At 32.9% G+C, this 16,471-nt stretch overlaps 3 protein-coding genes across 3 annotated transcripts in view; 1 reads left to right on the plus strand and 2 right to left on the minus strand.

Annotated features, from left to right (window-relative positions):
* Positions 1-87: 87 nt before the first annotated feature.
* LOC149902278 (uncharacterized) lies at positions 88-10,382 on the minus strand. Its single transcript, XM_090110159.1, has 10 exons — positions 10,306-10,382; positions 9,888-10,104; positions 8,600-8,730; positions 7,951-8,205; positions 7,387-7,552; positions 6,224-6,390; positions 5,474-5,654; positions 4,853-5,161; positions 1,579-1,751; positions 88-794 (listed from the first exon to the last, which is right to left on the minus strand). The coding sequence occupies exons 1-10, from the start codon at positions 10,334-10,336 to the stop codon at positions 532-534; spliced, it is 1,893 nt and encodes a 630-aa protein (XP_089966285.1). The 5' UTR covers positions 10,337-10,382; the 3' UTR covers positions 88-531.
* A 338-nt stretch (positions 10,383-10,720) lies between these two features.
* Positions 10,721-14,847, minus strand: LOC149902279 (TIP41-like protein). Its single transcript, XM_090110170.1, has 6 exons — positions 14,697-14,847; positions 14,460-14,617; positions 14,053-14,232; positions 13,603-13,816; positions 13,102-13,260; positions 10,721-10,902 (listed from the first exon to the last, which is right to left on the minus strand). The coding sequence occupies exons 1-6, from the start codon at positions 14,730-14,732 to the stop codon at positions 10,798-10,800; spliced, it is 852 nt and encodes a 283-aa protein (XP_089966296.1). The 5' UTR covers positions 14,733-14,847; the 3' UTR covers positions 10,721-10,797.
* Positions 14,848-15,630: 783 nt separating this feature from the next.
* Drp1 (dynamin related protein 1) overlaps positions 15,631-16,471 on the plus strand; it is a 28,165-nt gene continuing 27,324 nt past the window's right edge. The window contains exons 1-2 of the mRNA XM_090109771.1: positions 15,631-15,868; positions 16,120-16,264. Coding sequence (XP_089965897.1) covers positions 15,767-15,868; positions 16,120-16,264 — 247 coding nt within the window. The 5' untranslated portion in view covers positions 15,631-15,766. The remainder of the gene's footprint in view (positions 15,869-16,119; positions 16,265-16,471) is intronic.

Consider the following 16,471-nt stretch of genomic DNA (forward strand, 5'->3'; position numbering starts at 1 on the left):
TCTTATATACTTTCTTTTATTTAAAAATTTACATGTCTTATATTTTGTAACACAATATAAGGAGAACATTTTTCTACAAAACTCAGATGACACAAAATTTATGAAACAGTGGTAATTAAAACTTTATGCTCATTACCTTATCAACACGGATTCAATCGAAACTGATTATTACATGATTATTACCTATATCGATTTACTCATGTCCTGTAGGAGCAGCACTTAATTAAATTTCCTGTGTATCTTTTGAAGGTCAAGCAATAACATCCAAAAGTTTATTAATTTAATGTAAAGATTTTAACTTAAGAAAAACAATATAGCTGACCCTAGGAAGTCTTCTTAAATATTATTTCCTCATAATTAAACAAGTTTATTTAACACAAGGTTAACTATAGCGATGACACGAATAATATATAATTAATCCACGAACATTAAACCATTCTTCAATTCTTATACATTATTGCAAACAAATAGGGTATATTGAAGAGAGAAACAATAAAGAAATAGTTAAGTTATAATTTTGATCAAATAACTCTACGTTCTCGGCGAATGAGCTGATTGTGCGACGGATACAGATTCCGTACTGCTTTGACTGGACCTACTTCCATTTATACTCGAATCATTACCAAGTGCGTCACGTAAAGAAAATCCATCTGAAGCTGGTGGGTTTGTTTGCCGCCTCAATAATGGCAAGGAAGGGCCACGTTTATACACCACATAACCTATAAATATAACAGCAAGGACCCCTAATCCAACGCTGAATCCTATAACTCCAGCTCGGCGTCGAGGAATGAATGCTGAAAGAAAAATATTATTTTCCTCTGTAAGTCGAGTAATACGAATAACGTAATACGTAAGAATAAAGAGTTCAACACTTAGTTGAACTGTTGCTGGCAGCGACCACAGGAAAGGACGTTATTTAAATTAACATGCAACGAGCGTTGCTGCTAAGTGCTATGTGTTCATGTTTGTATATTTGTTTTGCTAATAGAAACAGTTGACGTTTGAAAATTACAATGTTAGTTAATTAAAAACGCTAACCAAATGTAACATAGCTATTCAATATGAAACCAGTTCACCACTCTATTATACTGTATCGTCATAATATATCATTTAGTACCTACAAGTTAACAAAAACTAGTTCCCAATTAATCAAGTGCGTGGCCTGTCGACATCGGGACGGCCTTAGATTCTTATTTCAGGTTCCATCAATCTAAATAATTACCTAGTTTTTGTTATTGTAGATCACTCACTGATCGACAGGAAGATAATATGGAAATCTATCCTATTTATCTTTGTGATAAATAAAATAGGCTCCAATATCTGAATTAAATTTTTTTTTATATAGAAAGACCTAACTATGTATTAAAGTACTGTAAACGCGATTTATTACTTCTATCATTTATCTCGGCATTTCAATCAAGTCATCCTGCCCGTGTGTGGTCAGTAACTTTACCATGAACTCGCACGGGCAGACTTAGAGAGAATGTTAAAAAGTCTTTAAGTAAATTCTCAATAAATAATGTACATGTGTAATTCTCAGAAAGAAAATTACAAAGAATGATTGTTATAAACACTTACTCTCAGCAACAAAAAGTCGTATTTCATCCCGAGACTCCACAATTTCGTCATCAACAACGGCAGCACAGGTCCATTCTCCTATATCCTGCTCCTCAATAGAACTTATCGTCAACGAGCAGTCACCAATGTCAAGTTTACGGCCCGGTGTGAAATAGTAACGGCCCAAAATGGCACTAAAACAAACGTGAAATTAATAATATTCATATCACATTTAGACCGGGAGATACTGACACAAAATTTCGAGTCATTTGTAACAGGATGGCGGTTCTACAGGGGTCTTAGTACGCAATGACAAAAAGAAAAACGATGCTGTGAACACTGGTACCGGCGGCTTAGTCGCGTGGGCGTTAGTCGAACTCGTCGGAAAAATAGCGAAGTCAAACGATTTGTAACACAAAAATTTTAGAATTTACCGATAGCCCATAAAAAAGAAGTAGGCGGTAGTGTCATGCCATACTTTTCCGGTGTGACTTACAGCCCGCCATACCGACGCGAATGGGTTGATTTAAAAAAAACAATTCAACTATTTGTACCAGGCTAACTTTTGCACAGGTAACCATCGTCGTGCAGCCATTTACGAAAATCGCCATGCCATACTTTTCGGACGATTCCAAATGGTCGCCATACCGCCGAAAATCTGCAAATTTTTTTTTCGCCGAACCATTTGTAACACCCTAATTTTTTTTTTCAACAACTCCTGAATGATTATAAATAGAAGTGTGATAATGCCATACCTGTGGGAGGTGGCAAATTTGTATAAGATTTTTTTTATTGTATGATTTTATTCGTATTTTGAACGATTTGTAACAGTATGGCATTAATCTTTCCTATAAGTTTGAGGTTCAACAAATATAAATACAAAATTTCAAAGATCTAGGTGGTAGAAATCTTCACTTCTATAAATTAATAATAAATTTATTAATGAAGTATGGCAGCACTTTTTCCCCCTACTAGAAGTATGGCAAATATAATAATGGTCACATTTTATCAAATACTCTCCAAAAATCCAAATGCAATACTGGTACAAAAAGTTTGGCGAAAAAAAAAATTTTTGCAGATTTTCGACGGTATGGCGACCATTTGGAATCGTCCGAAAAGTATGGTATGGTGATTTTCGTAAATGGCTACACGACGATGGTTACCTGTGCAAAAGTTAGCCTGGTACAAATGGTTGAATTGTTTTTTTTTAAATCAACACATTTGCGTCGGTATGGCGGGCTGTAAGTCACACCGGAAAAGTATGGCATGACACTACCGCCTACTTCTTTTTTATGGGCTATCGGTAAATTCTAAAATTTTTGTGTTACAAATCGTTTGACTTTCGCTATTTTTACGACGAGTTCGACTAACGCCCACGCGACTAAGCCGCCGGTACCAGTGTTCACAGCATCGTTTTTCTTTTTGTCATTGCGTACTAAGACCCCTGTAGAACCGCCATCCTGTTACAAATGACTCGAAATTTTGTGTCAGTATCTCCCGGTCTAATTGTATACTTACTGTTTCCGACAACTTTACGTCAGTATGTTTGGGTTCTGAATTCCTAAATAGTATTTGTGCTTTCAAAATATTATGAACACTTCTTATAAATTTTATTCAAATAGGTAATGCATTGGTTAGTTGTCGTGAAATTAGTATTAATATATTTTACTTGATATGGCTATGATTATTTAGAACGGTATATTTCCTATAAATTTTCCATAATCATCTATTTATTTAAAAGTTCCAGAATCGTCTAATAATGAGGTATTAAATATAATACACCGTCTTTGATATTTTGCCAATGCCAAATTGCCTTTGTATTTTAAAAGAAGATATATTATCATAACTCAAAACTAAAAAGCCAGTCAAGACGAGTTAATTGGCAGGATTATACTCTATAGATATATAGTATACTCAATAGTATATATCTATATACTCGTTATCGTTGTTTTTATATGATTGGATGGAATATCGAAGATATCTTGATAATATAATAACCATTGCGTTACTTTGATTTATTAAGCTGCAGAGAATTACGACTCAATTATACGAAAAAAAGAATACTTGCAATTCTTGGAAAACTCCATCCACATAACCTCTGATATTTGTAATTAACGGTCCTATACTTTATTTTTTCACTTGGGTCAAATGTCAGTCTTAATTATCATAAAGTAAGTATACAGGTAAAAGATAGCATAATGTTTGAGTAAACATTTTTACAGCATTAGAACCTACTTGGTGCTACACCAACGACGAATATCCATACTTAATATTATAAATGCGAAAGTAACTCTGTCAGTCTGTCTGTTACTCAATCACGCCTTCTCACGCCCTCTCAATCAATCTACTGAACCAATTTTCATGAAATTTGGTATGGAGATATTTTGATACCCGAGAAAGGACATAGGCTACTTTTTATCCCGGGAAAATGATACAATCCCGGAAATCCTACGGGAACGGGAACTACGCGGGTTTTTCTTTGACTGCGCGGGCGAAGCCGCTGGCGGAAACCTAGTAATTTATATTCTTTCGAACATGAAACGTGATAGTTGCTAGTACCTACTACCTACCTATGGAAAATAGTATGCGTAAAATGTAAATCTTATTAAAGCTTTCGTACCGAACACGCTCTATGGAAAGTTACATGGTTAGTGTTGCCGTTTCGCTTACTAATTAACACGTACACACATCCGCGACATTGTGCGCAAACGAAGTTTATCAGTTTTGGAATCAAACTATACTTGCCTTATTGAACATGCGATTGTCATTCTATGATATTTTATGCATGCAAGAAAACCCGCAAAACCATCATTGTTTCACGAGTTCTGACGTATATCGTATTCTTTAGAAAATAATTTTCCATTCCATTAGCATGGCAATTTCAAACTTTTGTTATTATTCCACTTAATAAAGTTTAATATAAAAAATAATACCTACTTTACCTATAGTTTACTATATTTATTTTTTACCTACATTAGCCGAGTAAGACTTAAACACATAATATAATAACTTAAAAATACCGTAGGTATAAATAAAGTTTTTGCTAGTAATTATATAAAACGTGTTGAAAAACGTATAAGTATATTTAATATATGCGTGATAAATGAGTAAATCATGACATTTAAATAATCTCAATGTTAACATTAAAAATGGTGAAGCATTTATAATTTAATTGGATAAAATTTAGTTAGTTATAAGAATTGTTTTATTGCCTACTTATATGTTAATTTCTTAGCAATAATGTTGCCCAAATAAATCATCGTAATAGCAAAAAGAAATAAATAAATCAACTTACTTTTGCTCTGTAACAGATGAGTCGATATTCATTCCCATAAACGTCGGTGACAAGAACCGGCAATACGCTAAAGGTCTGTTTCCATTAGACGTGTGACAGTATAAAGTCGCTGTTTCACCATCCGACACTTTTATTTCCTTTCGATTTGCAGCTAGTGGCCCTGTGACTCTAACTTCTACGTCATCAGTCATTTCGACACCCAAATGTCCTCTAGGGCCCATATGGCATCTCCATGTTCCAGAATCTTCTTTCCTGACGTGGTTGAAGGTTATACCACATTGGCCGGCTGACATACCTTCTCCTGTATACCTGTAGGACAAAAAAGGGCAATTGACATAAACATTTTATAAAATACTAACGATTTTTACCAAAGAATACATGCAATCTATTTCTGTACAGTGTAATCTAAATGATAAAATACAAATCCAATAAAAACTAATAACTTTAAATTTGAGGTATTATTAGAATTTATTTGTTTTCAAATTGATATAAGATAACTGACATTGACCTTGTATTTTTTTATAGAAGAACAGGAAAAGCATGTTGATATCCTAATTTTGAGTCCACCTTGAGTGTCAAAGATTGGAATAGGTACTAATAAGACAATTTTGTTATACCTACCAAAACGTTTGATTTTCGCTAGTAAGGGGCAGAGGTGTGAATTGGGATCCATTCGGATGTTGGAACCAACAATAGACTAAAGATACGTCGGCGTGGCACATTATCTTAAGAGACCCATCTTCTTGAACAAATACTGCTTTGCTTTCGCCCTGTTCGGTGTCTCGCTTACGACGTGATGCAGCTAAAAATATAGAAAAATGTAGCTTACAAGAGTTACAAGTTCTTTTTTTTTTCGGGTCAACCCGGGCGAAGCTTAGACAAGCGGCTATAGTGACTTATATTTTATTATTATATTATGTATTGATATGTCGTTCAAAATTAAATATTTAATTTTTTTTTTAAACTACAAATTCGGTCTTGCAGTAACTAGGTGATATTTTAATGCATTAAGTATTTACTTTTTTCCAGATTTTAATGATATAAGGTTATCAATAATAAAAGCAGATTAAAATATAAACAAAAAGTGCAACTAAAGGATGGTGTGTTGTATTAACTAGCGCGTCTTAAATTTTAATAATTCTAACATACATTGAAACCGATGTGTTAAAGCTTGTTTTTAATTTTCATCTACACTGTTGTCTCGTTTTCTTTTGTTTTCTCGTTACTGCGCACTGCGCAGTGCGCTGCCATATAAAGGTTCAGATTTGAACTATTCAGTTCAACTGTTTGACACACCATATTATTACACTAGTTTGTTTTACATTACATACATTTATTAATATATATACTACATACTATAATTTAACTAACCTTTAGGAGCAACACTAATCAAGGCCTGTATAGGTGGCTGTTGTTCTATACGGTTGCCGACCCACATCTGGACTCCAAGAGTACACCTCCATGTCCCATAGTCACTTTGTGTTGGTTTCTCAACTGTTATCCCACAATCTTTCCATGCGAAGCCCTTTCCGTAGTAGCTAAAAATAATTCATATTATAATTTATAATAAAATTTATTAGGTATGTATAGAATTATTTTTTTATCATTTACGGGCTTTGTGTTCACTTCTATCTTAATAATGAATTGCCTGTAACGACTTCCATTTAGGTTATTAAAATTAATAGTTAGGTAAGAAAAAAATAAATAAACTGAGTAAAACTTCTCGAAACCAAACAGAACAAGTTTGATAGGAAAAAGTATAAAAAACACAATATTTTTCCCTATACCTTCCATAATTTTCTAGAAAAGTGCATTTTTTTTTTAATTAAATAGGTACCTACCTATATGTTTGCAGGAGTAGTTTACCTGCCAGGAAATATACAGGGTGTAATCGTTAAGTGTGCACAGGCGATTAACTATTCCGTAACTAGGTATTGCAGATATCAAAAAACTTTAAACTAATATCGAAAGCCCTTTACCTAATGACTAATGAGTAAAATGACAATAATAACTTTTTTTTTAATAAAACGTGAAATATCCAAAAATTTTATATCAAACACGATACTCATACCTCATACATTTATTAAGAGATATATGACTATCCCCAACATGTAATATGAAAGGTTTTGGTTATTTTTTGGTTTTGTGCTTAAATAACTTCGTAAATTTTTATGAAAATTCATTTAGAAACTGTAAATAGAGCTCGATGTGGAATACAATGGTATTCCAAAACGAGGATGTCACTCCGAACATTTGCTTTGAATACAAAATATATGAGATATTAAATGTATTTCCCGTTTTATTTTTTAAATGTTATTACTGTCATTTAACTCATTAGCACCCTGTATAGATTTACAGTTGCCAGGGGTCTCTACGATAGTTATTGGTACCTGTTAAAACTTTTCTACAATGCTCCATTTTCTATTAATGTCAATAATATATGCTAGCAAGTAGCAAGTCAAGGGATTGTGTATAGGAATTAGAAGTTAACGCAATTACATATTTGAATCTTAAATTAAAAAAATTAAACATACCTATGACTTCCATCGCTCAATCCATCAATTACATTATAACCATACGACTGCGAAGTCCTTTGAAAGCGACAAAATGTTATATTCTTCATCGTATGCAGAATATTACAGTATAGGTGTAATTTATTAGTACTACTGTCATGTACGTATCCGACGTCCAAATGCTCCGCTAAAATTGGAGAACATTTCTATGGAATCATTAAATGTATAAAAGTGATCATCAAATAAAAATAAGTTTTTATAAGAATACCTTCATTGATGTAGGTAGGATTAATTGCTGTATTCTGCTTATAAAAAATACTATTACACAGATTGATGACTTGTATGATAAGAGTCAATTGACCTAACTTCACTTTACTGTCAGTAGGTAATAATTCATCCTCCGTATTATAGTTTAATAATAATAAAAACAGTAATTGGTACAGTAGCGTAACTAATTAATTTTCTTCGTATTAGAATGGAAAGAAACGAAAAAATAGAATGAACACCAAACTGAGGATCTTTATAATCTTAATACTTTTGACATTGGATTTAAATAATTAATCAATACAAATCAATTATCCATACCTTCAACAATAACATGCCTCTTCATGGAGAGTTCCGAAACCATTCCTGGTATGCCCAAAAGTACTTCCCAATTGCCTTGAACAGCTCTAGTTGTTCTATCAAGGGTCACACTACAGTGTCCCGGTACTAAAGAACTTTCCGAAAAAGGCTTTGCAACCAAACAGTAAGAATTATCTAAACTGGAAAGGTCTACTTTCACGTCACTGGCTCCATCGTACAGTTCAATTGGAGGTGCAATGTATGACGGCGTTTCCTCTAAAATATAATATGGATTATTTATCTTTATGTAGCAATTTATGTTTATCTAGTTAGGTTCTATGAACCAGGTTAAAAAGATACCCCATAGCACTATGATATTAGTAAGTAGTTGTGCTGAGCAGTTTCATTCGCGGACGTATCCGCAGGAAAATGTAATTAACTGTTTCTACAACTTATGTCTTATTCAACTACGTTAGCTACATTACATAACTGCCAAGTATCACCAAAATTCGTTGTTTTCTTCGCGTAAAAAAGAAAAATTCCCGTATTGTTACAGAATAAACACTTGTAACACTGCAACTGGTAGCGTTACAGGTGGTTTGATAATAGCGCAATTATAAAAAAAATGGCTAAAAGTCCGAGAATAACAACATCACTATATAATATTTACCTGTAACAAGAAGTTCAATCCATCCCACTAGGCTACCGTTGCCGCCTGAAGCGACAAGGCGCCATCTTCCTTCATCGCTTGGCACTACATTTTTTACTCGGACACTACATTCATCACTCCAACGTTCAAACCTTAAATATTAATAAACTTAAAGTACATATAAAGTAAGGTATTTCAGTGGTAGTAGTATCTATCACGAGGAAACAAATTGATTACGGGAAAGTTATATTTGTTTTGCAAAGACAGCGTTAGAATATTTTAAAGAATTAACGTTAAAAAAAATCACGCGATTACTAAATTGCCCTTATCATTCGAAAGGGGACACTCTAGTGTGTACTTGATCGGTGATCCATCATCCATACCATTTTTGAATCCACCAATCCAAAAATTTCAAAATCGGTCCAGTGACCAGTCCAGGAGTTTAGTGACAAATACACACAAAGATGGTGGATATTTGAACATATTTAAAGATATTTTTTTATAAATACTCGATAATTTATTTCTTCGTCTATCGCGTTTAACAATCACAGTCATAAGATAATGGATCTTATGTAATTGATTATCAATAAACAAAGATATTTGCTCATTACACGAGTGACCTTGTACAATCAATGTCAAGTACATGATTTCAAGATGTTTAATTGTGTTTCTTTCATTTTCTCAATTGGAAACAAATCATAGTATAGGATCAGTTAAGATTTAAAATTAAAAGATCCTATCATGCTAAATTTCCGTTTCAAGTTTTAAGCAAATATTATACCTTATAAGTTATAAGTTATGACATAATATAATTATTATAATATCCTTCTCGATAATAATGGAAACTTAGGAAATTTTTGCGTAAAATCTATCAAAGTTTGTAAGTCGTAACATAATAATATAATAACTCGCACATTTTTAACCCTACAGTAGTCGCGGTCTACATGTGTAATCCAGTGATACAAAATTGCAAATTTCTAAAAATCTAATAGCACTGACTGTGATAGAGCCCGTAATTGAAACACACTAAAGTGCAGTACATGCCATTTTGAAAATGTATGCTTATTTTGTTTGCAAAATACTGATTAGACTAGGTTTGTATGTACATATATGTTTTTTTATCTTATGAAATGAGAAAATGTAAAAGGTGCCATCGCACACATGTGTTGGTTTGTGGTCTAAACCCTCATTGTAAGTTAGTGTCCCTGCAGCGGGAAGTAATATTATGATCTCAATTCTCATGGTGAAATTTCATGTGAATATTTTTATTTAATATAAATAGACATCAATAATAAAAATGATCGTCTACCTGCTATTTTTTGGTGAGGATATATCGAAATAATCACCAGTGGGGGTAGTAACATGGCAAGACTGTTCATTGTTCAATGTTTTTGATAATTTCATAAGAGCCTCATGACCCTTCGTTACTTGCAGATTATGGGGCCATCCTAAACCACGTTGCGCTAATAACGCATCGTCAAACTTTAGACTGAAACTATCTACAGCAAAACTCACATGAAGCAACCCTGTTAGAAAAAAAAAATATTAAGATGACAGAATAAGACATCTGCATATTATTTATCATTCCACTTCACTACACTGCACAATTTATTATTTTCGATTAAATTATAACACTACATCCACACAATTATAAAATTTAGGTACCTTTTGTAAGGCTTCGAAAATATGTTAAATCCAACCACTATGTTAACTACGATAAAACTTACCTGTCAAAACAATAAGTTTTATCCAAAACATGGTAATTTCTCACTGGTGAATATGATATCACTAAATTTGATAAAGCCAGGGTATGCTGTTCTTATAATTAATTGTAATGGTCATATCAAATTATCAGGCAATCTAGATACATAATATATTCATACATTTCACTATTATAATCATAATCTCCATTACATAATTGATAGGATTAGTATACTTTATTTGAATGATAACCACTATGTCTAGGCTAAGGCTAAGACAGCCATCATTTTTGAAGTACTCTTTTTAAACAATTAAATAATGTAATAAGATCATTTTATGGCAATTTGAACAAGCATAAAACATTTAAAGAATTGCAAGTATAATATAAGACTGGGTTTCCAATAATTATAAATAGAGGATTGTAAAACAAACACCAAAATGTTCTAATAAATTTTTATATAGAAAATTTATTGATATACATTTACAACACATTACTTAAATTTAATTGAGATCAAAACTTATTTATTGCTATTTATATTCACAACCAGTTTATCTGTTACTTTTTGTTTCACAGGCAAGTGGGGTATAACATCATCTGCTTCTTTCATGCAAACTGTTGGAATCTGAAATTAAGTGATGATAAAGTATATTAGAAAAATTGTTAAAGAATTAAAAAAAAACGATTATATTGCGCATCATAAATTTTTATAAAGAATAGAAAATACACGATCAAAAGGAAAAAACGGAACCCTTATAGGATCACTTTCTTGTCCGTCTGTCCGTCCGTCCGTCCGTCCGTCCGTCCGTCTGTCAAGACCCTTTTTCTCGGGAACGCGTGGAGGTATGAAGCTGAAATTTATATCAATTACTCAGGTCTACTGTCCCTTGAAGCTGTGAAAAAATCAAACTTCTAAGCCAACGCAATCAAAAGATACAGCCGTTTATGCCGCAAATTTTCGACACTTGCAAGGGAATCAAAACCTACAGGGTGCTTCCCGTGAACTCAGAATTTTGAAATTTGGTACGAAGCAACGTCTTATAGCATAGATAAAGGAAAAATTACGAAAACCATAAATTTTTAGTTACATCACATAATATTTTTTTTTTTTTAATAATTTTAAACTTACTACCCATTTCCTCATAAACGCGTAGAGGTATTAAATTGAAATTCATACCAAATACTCAGGTCTATAATACCTTTAAGCTGTAACAAAATCAACTTTGTAAGCCTTGTAGGTTTGTACGGAACCCTCGGTGCGCGAGTCCGACTCGCACTTGGCCGGTTTTTTTTTCTTTGTAGAATTCAATGTACTACATATATCTATCTAAATAACCAAAGTGAAATTGATTATACTAAACATAATTTTATACTTTTATTGCACGCCTCATAAGCGAAGCGTTGAGGTGGGTACTACTGTCACTTCGCGCAAAACATCTGATTTTTCAAACTTAAAATGTCTTTATGTATCATACATTGCACTTGTAAGATAATACATACACACACATATTAAGAAAAAACACTATTTTTAACGTTCATGATATTTTTGATGTCATTTTTGTTATTTAAACTAGTTAAAAAACAGTTTAAAAAAGTTCTGTCTTGGACGTCCGTGTGTCTGTATGTGCGGATCCTTTTTCTTGTTAACACGATAGCGACCGAAATACTTTACTAATCGAGTCTTTTTTTTTCTCTTACGCTTGAGTATGCTCAGGAATAGAACCCTTTCATTTTTCAGGGTCTGATTCGATGTGGTTTAATTGTTATTAAATAACCAAAAATAATAATTAATAAATATTTATCAAAAAAAATTATGAGGCGTGCACTTTTGGATTTTCCAAATTTTTTTAGTTTATATTTTTAAATTGATTAATGTAAAAAGAAATATATTCAATACTTACTGTGCTCCGCTCCTGTTGGTCTTCCTCGATGAATGGTTATGGCTATCTAACACTGAAAGAATTTTCCAAATCGGACCAGTAGTTCCCGAGATTAACGCGTTCAAACAAACAAACAAACTCTTTAGCTTTATAATATTAGTATAGATTAAGGCGTTATTTTCATCTGCGTTAACGGTGGCATGCCACGGAAAAAATGTGCCTTCGAATACCGCTTCGCGGTAAAATTTCAAAATTCTGAGTTCACGGGAAGCACCCTGTAGGTTTTGATTCCCTTGCAAGTGTCGAAAATTTGCGGCATAAACGGCTGTATCTTTTGATTGCGTTGGCTTAGAAGTTTGATTTTTTCACAGCTTCAAGGGGCAGTAGACCTGAGTAATTGATATAAATTTCAGCTTCATACCTCCACGCGTTCCCGAGAAAAAGGGTCTTGACAGACGGACGGACGGACGGACGGACGGACGGACGGACGGACGGACGGACAGACGGACAACAAAGTGATCCTATAAGGGTTCCGTTTTTTCCTTTTGAGGTACAGAACCCTGAAAAAAAGACGGGTTGCACTCCGGGAGTGCCGGCAGAAGTGACAACTTGATTATCAACGTTCAGCATGTTTGATATTTTGGAATGGTATCCGTCTTATGCATGGAATATAAGGGCTTTAAAAAAAACAAAGAAAAAACATCCGTCTTACGCTATTTCGATCAGGCCACGTGTCCTGACGCGAGTTTAAGATTTTAAACCCAACGCCGCTAAAGAAGTTTTCAATTCAAAAATAAACCAATAAAGTTAAGCTCGTCAGTAAGTTGCAAAAGAATTACATGTAATATAAAAACGATTAGCTGAAATTAAATATTTATTGGTCTTGGGAAATCTATGTATAAACTGTTCTCAATATAACCATTAAAATTCTACTTAATACTCACATTTAAATCTTGTGCTCTTGCTTCTTTGGCAGTAAACTCCCTCAATACATAGTCTGTATTTAACAGGTGGAACATTCTGGTTTCATGAGACCTCACAAGCACGTCATCTACTCTAAGAAAATATCGTAAGAGCACATACCAATATGACGGCATAACCCTCTGCAAAAAAGTGTAATTAAATAGTAATATGAATAAGGTTTTCTTGTTTTCCTTTGAGTTGTTTGTATCTTGTACACATGTTGTGTGTTTACTTAAACAATATTGAATTAAAATATACATTCTAAATTATGCATTACACTACTACACATTCGAAATTATGTGGAATCAAAAAAGTCTCGGTCTGGCAGGACACAGAAGGCTGATTACCTACTTGTCCCAAATAGAAAATCGATCAGTGAAACAGATGTATAAATAATACATCTGCCCCTTACCCCACTAGGGGACATGGGACTTTTTAAAGTTTTATAGTGAATAATAAAATAAATGGAAAATAATGCTTACTATTTTAACAGATAATTTTGATATTCCATGATCATGTAGCTCATCTTCAAACAAAGTTAGATCATGGTAAAATAAGATTTGCTCTTTCCGCTTTAATAGGTCAAAGTTTATAGTTTCATCTGTGTCCTGAACAGTGACATTTCCAGATAAAGTTCCTTTGTAATCTGTTGAAAAAGTCCAGTCAAATGACTTCTTCTGTTTTTCTGCTTCTGGACTGAAAGATATAAAAATAAAATATTAGACATCAATTTTGATAGAAATAGCTATTTGCTGCTTAAGAACCACAACCACTTTGGCATCATTATCATGATATCTGTTTAATCTGTACATATTCATATAAGCCAGAAACATTGGATGAATTAGTTTTAGTTTTTTACGGATAAAAGGTGTACAATTAAATATGACTGATAATATGACTTAATTCTTAATATAAGATGCTAGATTTCTTACCGTGATTCTTGCCAAGCTTCAGCACAAGCCACTTCAATGGCTTCCACCCTTGAAGATACTCTCTTCAAGGCATCAAGAGGGTTAAATTCTATTGTAGCACCTGATCTATGTTCCAGTATCAGAATATTTTTGGGAAATACCATATCAGGAAAATGTGGAATATTCAATTCTCTGCAGTATCTGTTTATAGAAAAATATAGCTAGTTATGATTACACTCATGGCAAGATGAAAATATGTATTGTGTACATATCAACAAATTAAGTAATTTTATAAACAGATGATAAACCCTAGTTTTCTGCTTTTTATCAGATTGTTGTAATGTATACTACTTTACGTTACAGATCTTAAATTATAACAAAACACTTGTAACTTTTCATCATAAGTTAACTCGGGAGTAAATACTTACATACAAAACTGACAAAACTGATCATCATCTCGTTCACAAACAATTTTCGTGGAGCATACACTGGGTAAAATGCAACTAATGTCGAAAGAAATATGCCATGGACCAAAATCTATTGATTTCGAGTTGGTAGTGTATCGTCCTGAGTCTACCCGGCTTTCCTGAAATTAATAAGTAAAAACTGTACGTTATGCATAACTTCTATGTTTAAATTTGTTGACAAGCAACCATTAAAGTTACCTCAGCAGTGAATAAATTCGGGACGTATGAATCCATATCGGAATATTAAAAAAATACTTCCCGTATGACCATAAAATTTAGTCTCAGAACTATTATTACCAAAAAAATACAATCACACAACAGAAGAATAATTATAAATAATGATGTGACAATAATAATTATGATTTTTGTTTGACAAATGACAATGACAGTCTACAGATAAAAAATGAAAAATTGCTTTTTTTTTAGATTTAATGGCCTGGCTACGAAACTTTTAAGCTAAATGAAAATTTCACTGAAGTCTTACTGAAGTGCCTATTTTGGGTGGGGTCATTAATATTTAACAAACAGAAGGAGAAGAAGAAATAATGTTAAAAGGCCATCCAAGTTTCCACTTTGGTGATTTACATTTTTAATGAAAAGAAAAACAAAATGTTTTTTAAAAATAAAATTAGCTACATATATTCTTAGGCCGTGTTTCCATCTGCAAGAAAACTTTCGCGAGAAATGTCCGACAGTCTGTCTGACAGCAACTTGTAAGTCTACTTGCAGGTGGAAACGCGGAATTAGACAGTTTGCAAGCTACTGCCAGACAGACTGCCAGACATTTCTCGCGGAAGTTTTCTTGCAGATGGACAGGCCGCCTTACAATTACAATGTAAAAAAATTCTAGATGTTTATACATATAATATAGAAATGCTGTGATTTGATGCAATACCACATATCCATATTCCATAGCAAATATACATAATTGTCTTTGTTGGTGTGTGTCACAGGTACTCCAAATTATATTCGAAAACCTTCGAAAACCGTATGCGAACGTATTTTATGAACGGCCCCTTTTGAGAATGGTATCTACCCTTATCTACCGTAGAAGCGTAGAAGGTAGAAAACACAAGAAAATTGAAAAAAATATATTTTGGATTATGGTAACCCTACGCATAAACGAGTCGAAATCAATATGGCCGATTTTTACCGGTCAGTTTTTGTGTTTTGATAGTAATTATTAAATTGCATGAAAAGATAAAAAGGAGCATAGTCATTCGTTCATAAATAATAAAATTTAGCATATTTTGATTTAATCAATAATTATGGAAGCACTTATACCAGTTATTAACAAATTACAAGACGTTTTCAATACTGTTGGAGCTGATGCCATTCAATTACCTCAAATTGTCGTGTTGGGAACCCAGGTAATTTTTTAAGACATAGATATTCACTATATAAAAAAAGATAATATTTAATTTCGAATTTGAAGAAAGCAAAAAGGAAAAATATATAATATAGTGGTTATGTAAATATGTCAATCCCATTCTTTGTCCTCAATAAATCAATCATCTTCTGTCAATAACTAATTGTAGGAAAATATTTTTAATTGCCTTTTAAGTTAATATTCATATTCTGGCTATATACCTATTCGCTTTAAAAAAATTCCTTTGTTTAGAGTTCTGGTAAGAGTTCCGTTATAGAAAGTCTTGTTGGAAAATCTTTCTTGCCTCGGGGACCTGGAATTGTAACACGCCGTCCTCTTATTCTTCAATTAGTATACAGCCCCAAAGAAAGCAAGGAACATCGGTCAGCTGAAGAAGGTATTATTAATTCTATTCGGTTTTTTCATGTATCAAACTCTGGACTTAAAATTTGAATATCATAGTATGAAACATTTCAACAAAATATTTATCTTTAAAAAATTCCAAAGTTCAAAACATATTTTAACTTTTAGGGTCGATTTTTCAATGCTTGGTTAAAACTTATCCGTCCAATAAACTATTACACTATGATATTAAAATGTCCTG

This window comes from Colias eurytheme, chromosome 15 (genome assembly GCF_061535395.1).
Source record: "Colias eurytheme isolate Ceu_HAF_F1 chromosome 15, ilColEury1 Martin Lab GWU primary, whole genome shotgun sequence".
In the NCBI taxonomy this organism is placed as follows: Eukaryota; Metazoa; Arthropoda; class Insecta; order Lepidoptera; family Pieridae; genus Colias; species Colias eurytheme.

Excerpts from the sequence above, each read along its gene's own strand:
- LOC149902278 (XM_090110159.1), bottom strand. The coding sequence starts at position 10,336 with ATGTTTTGGATAAAACTTATTGTTTTGACAG. Across the intron at positions 7,553-7,950 it reads GAGGCATGTTATTGTTGAAG|CGGAGCATTTGGACGTCGGA; the intron begins GTATGGATAATT and ends CTCCAATTTTAG. Across the intron at positions 5,655-6,223 it reads GATTAGTGTTGCTCCTAAAG|CTGCATCACGTCGTAAGCGA; the intron begins GTTAGTTAAATT and ends CTATATTTTTAG.
- LOC149902279 (XM_090110170.1), bottom strand. The coding sequence starts at position 14,732 with ATGGATTCATACGTCCCGAATTTATTCACTGCTGAG. Across the intron at positions 14,233-14,459 it reads CAGTTTTGTCAGTTTTGTAT|ATACTGCAGAGAATTGAATA; the intron begins GTAAGTATTTAC and ends TTCTATAAACAG. Across the intron at positions 13,817-14,052 it reads GAAGCTTGGCAAGAATCACG|TCCAGAAGCAGAAAAACAGA; the intron begins GTAAGAAATCTA and ends TATATCTTTCAG.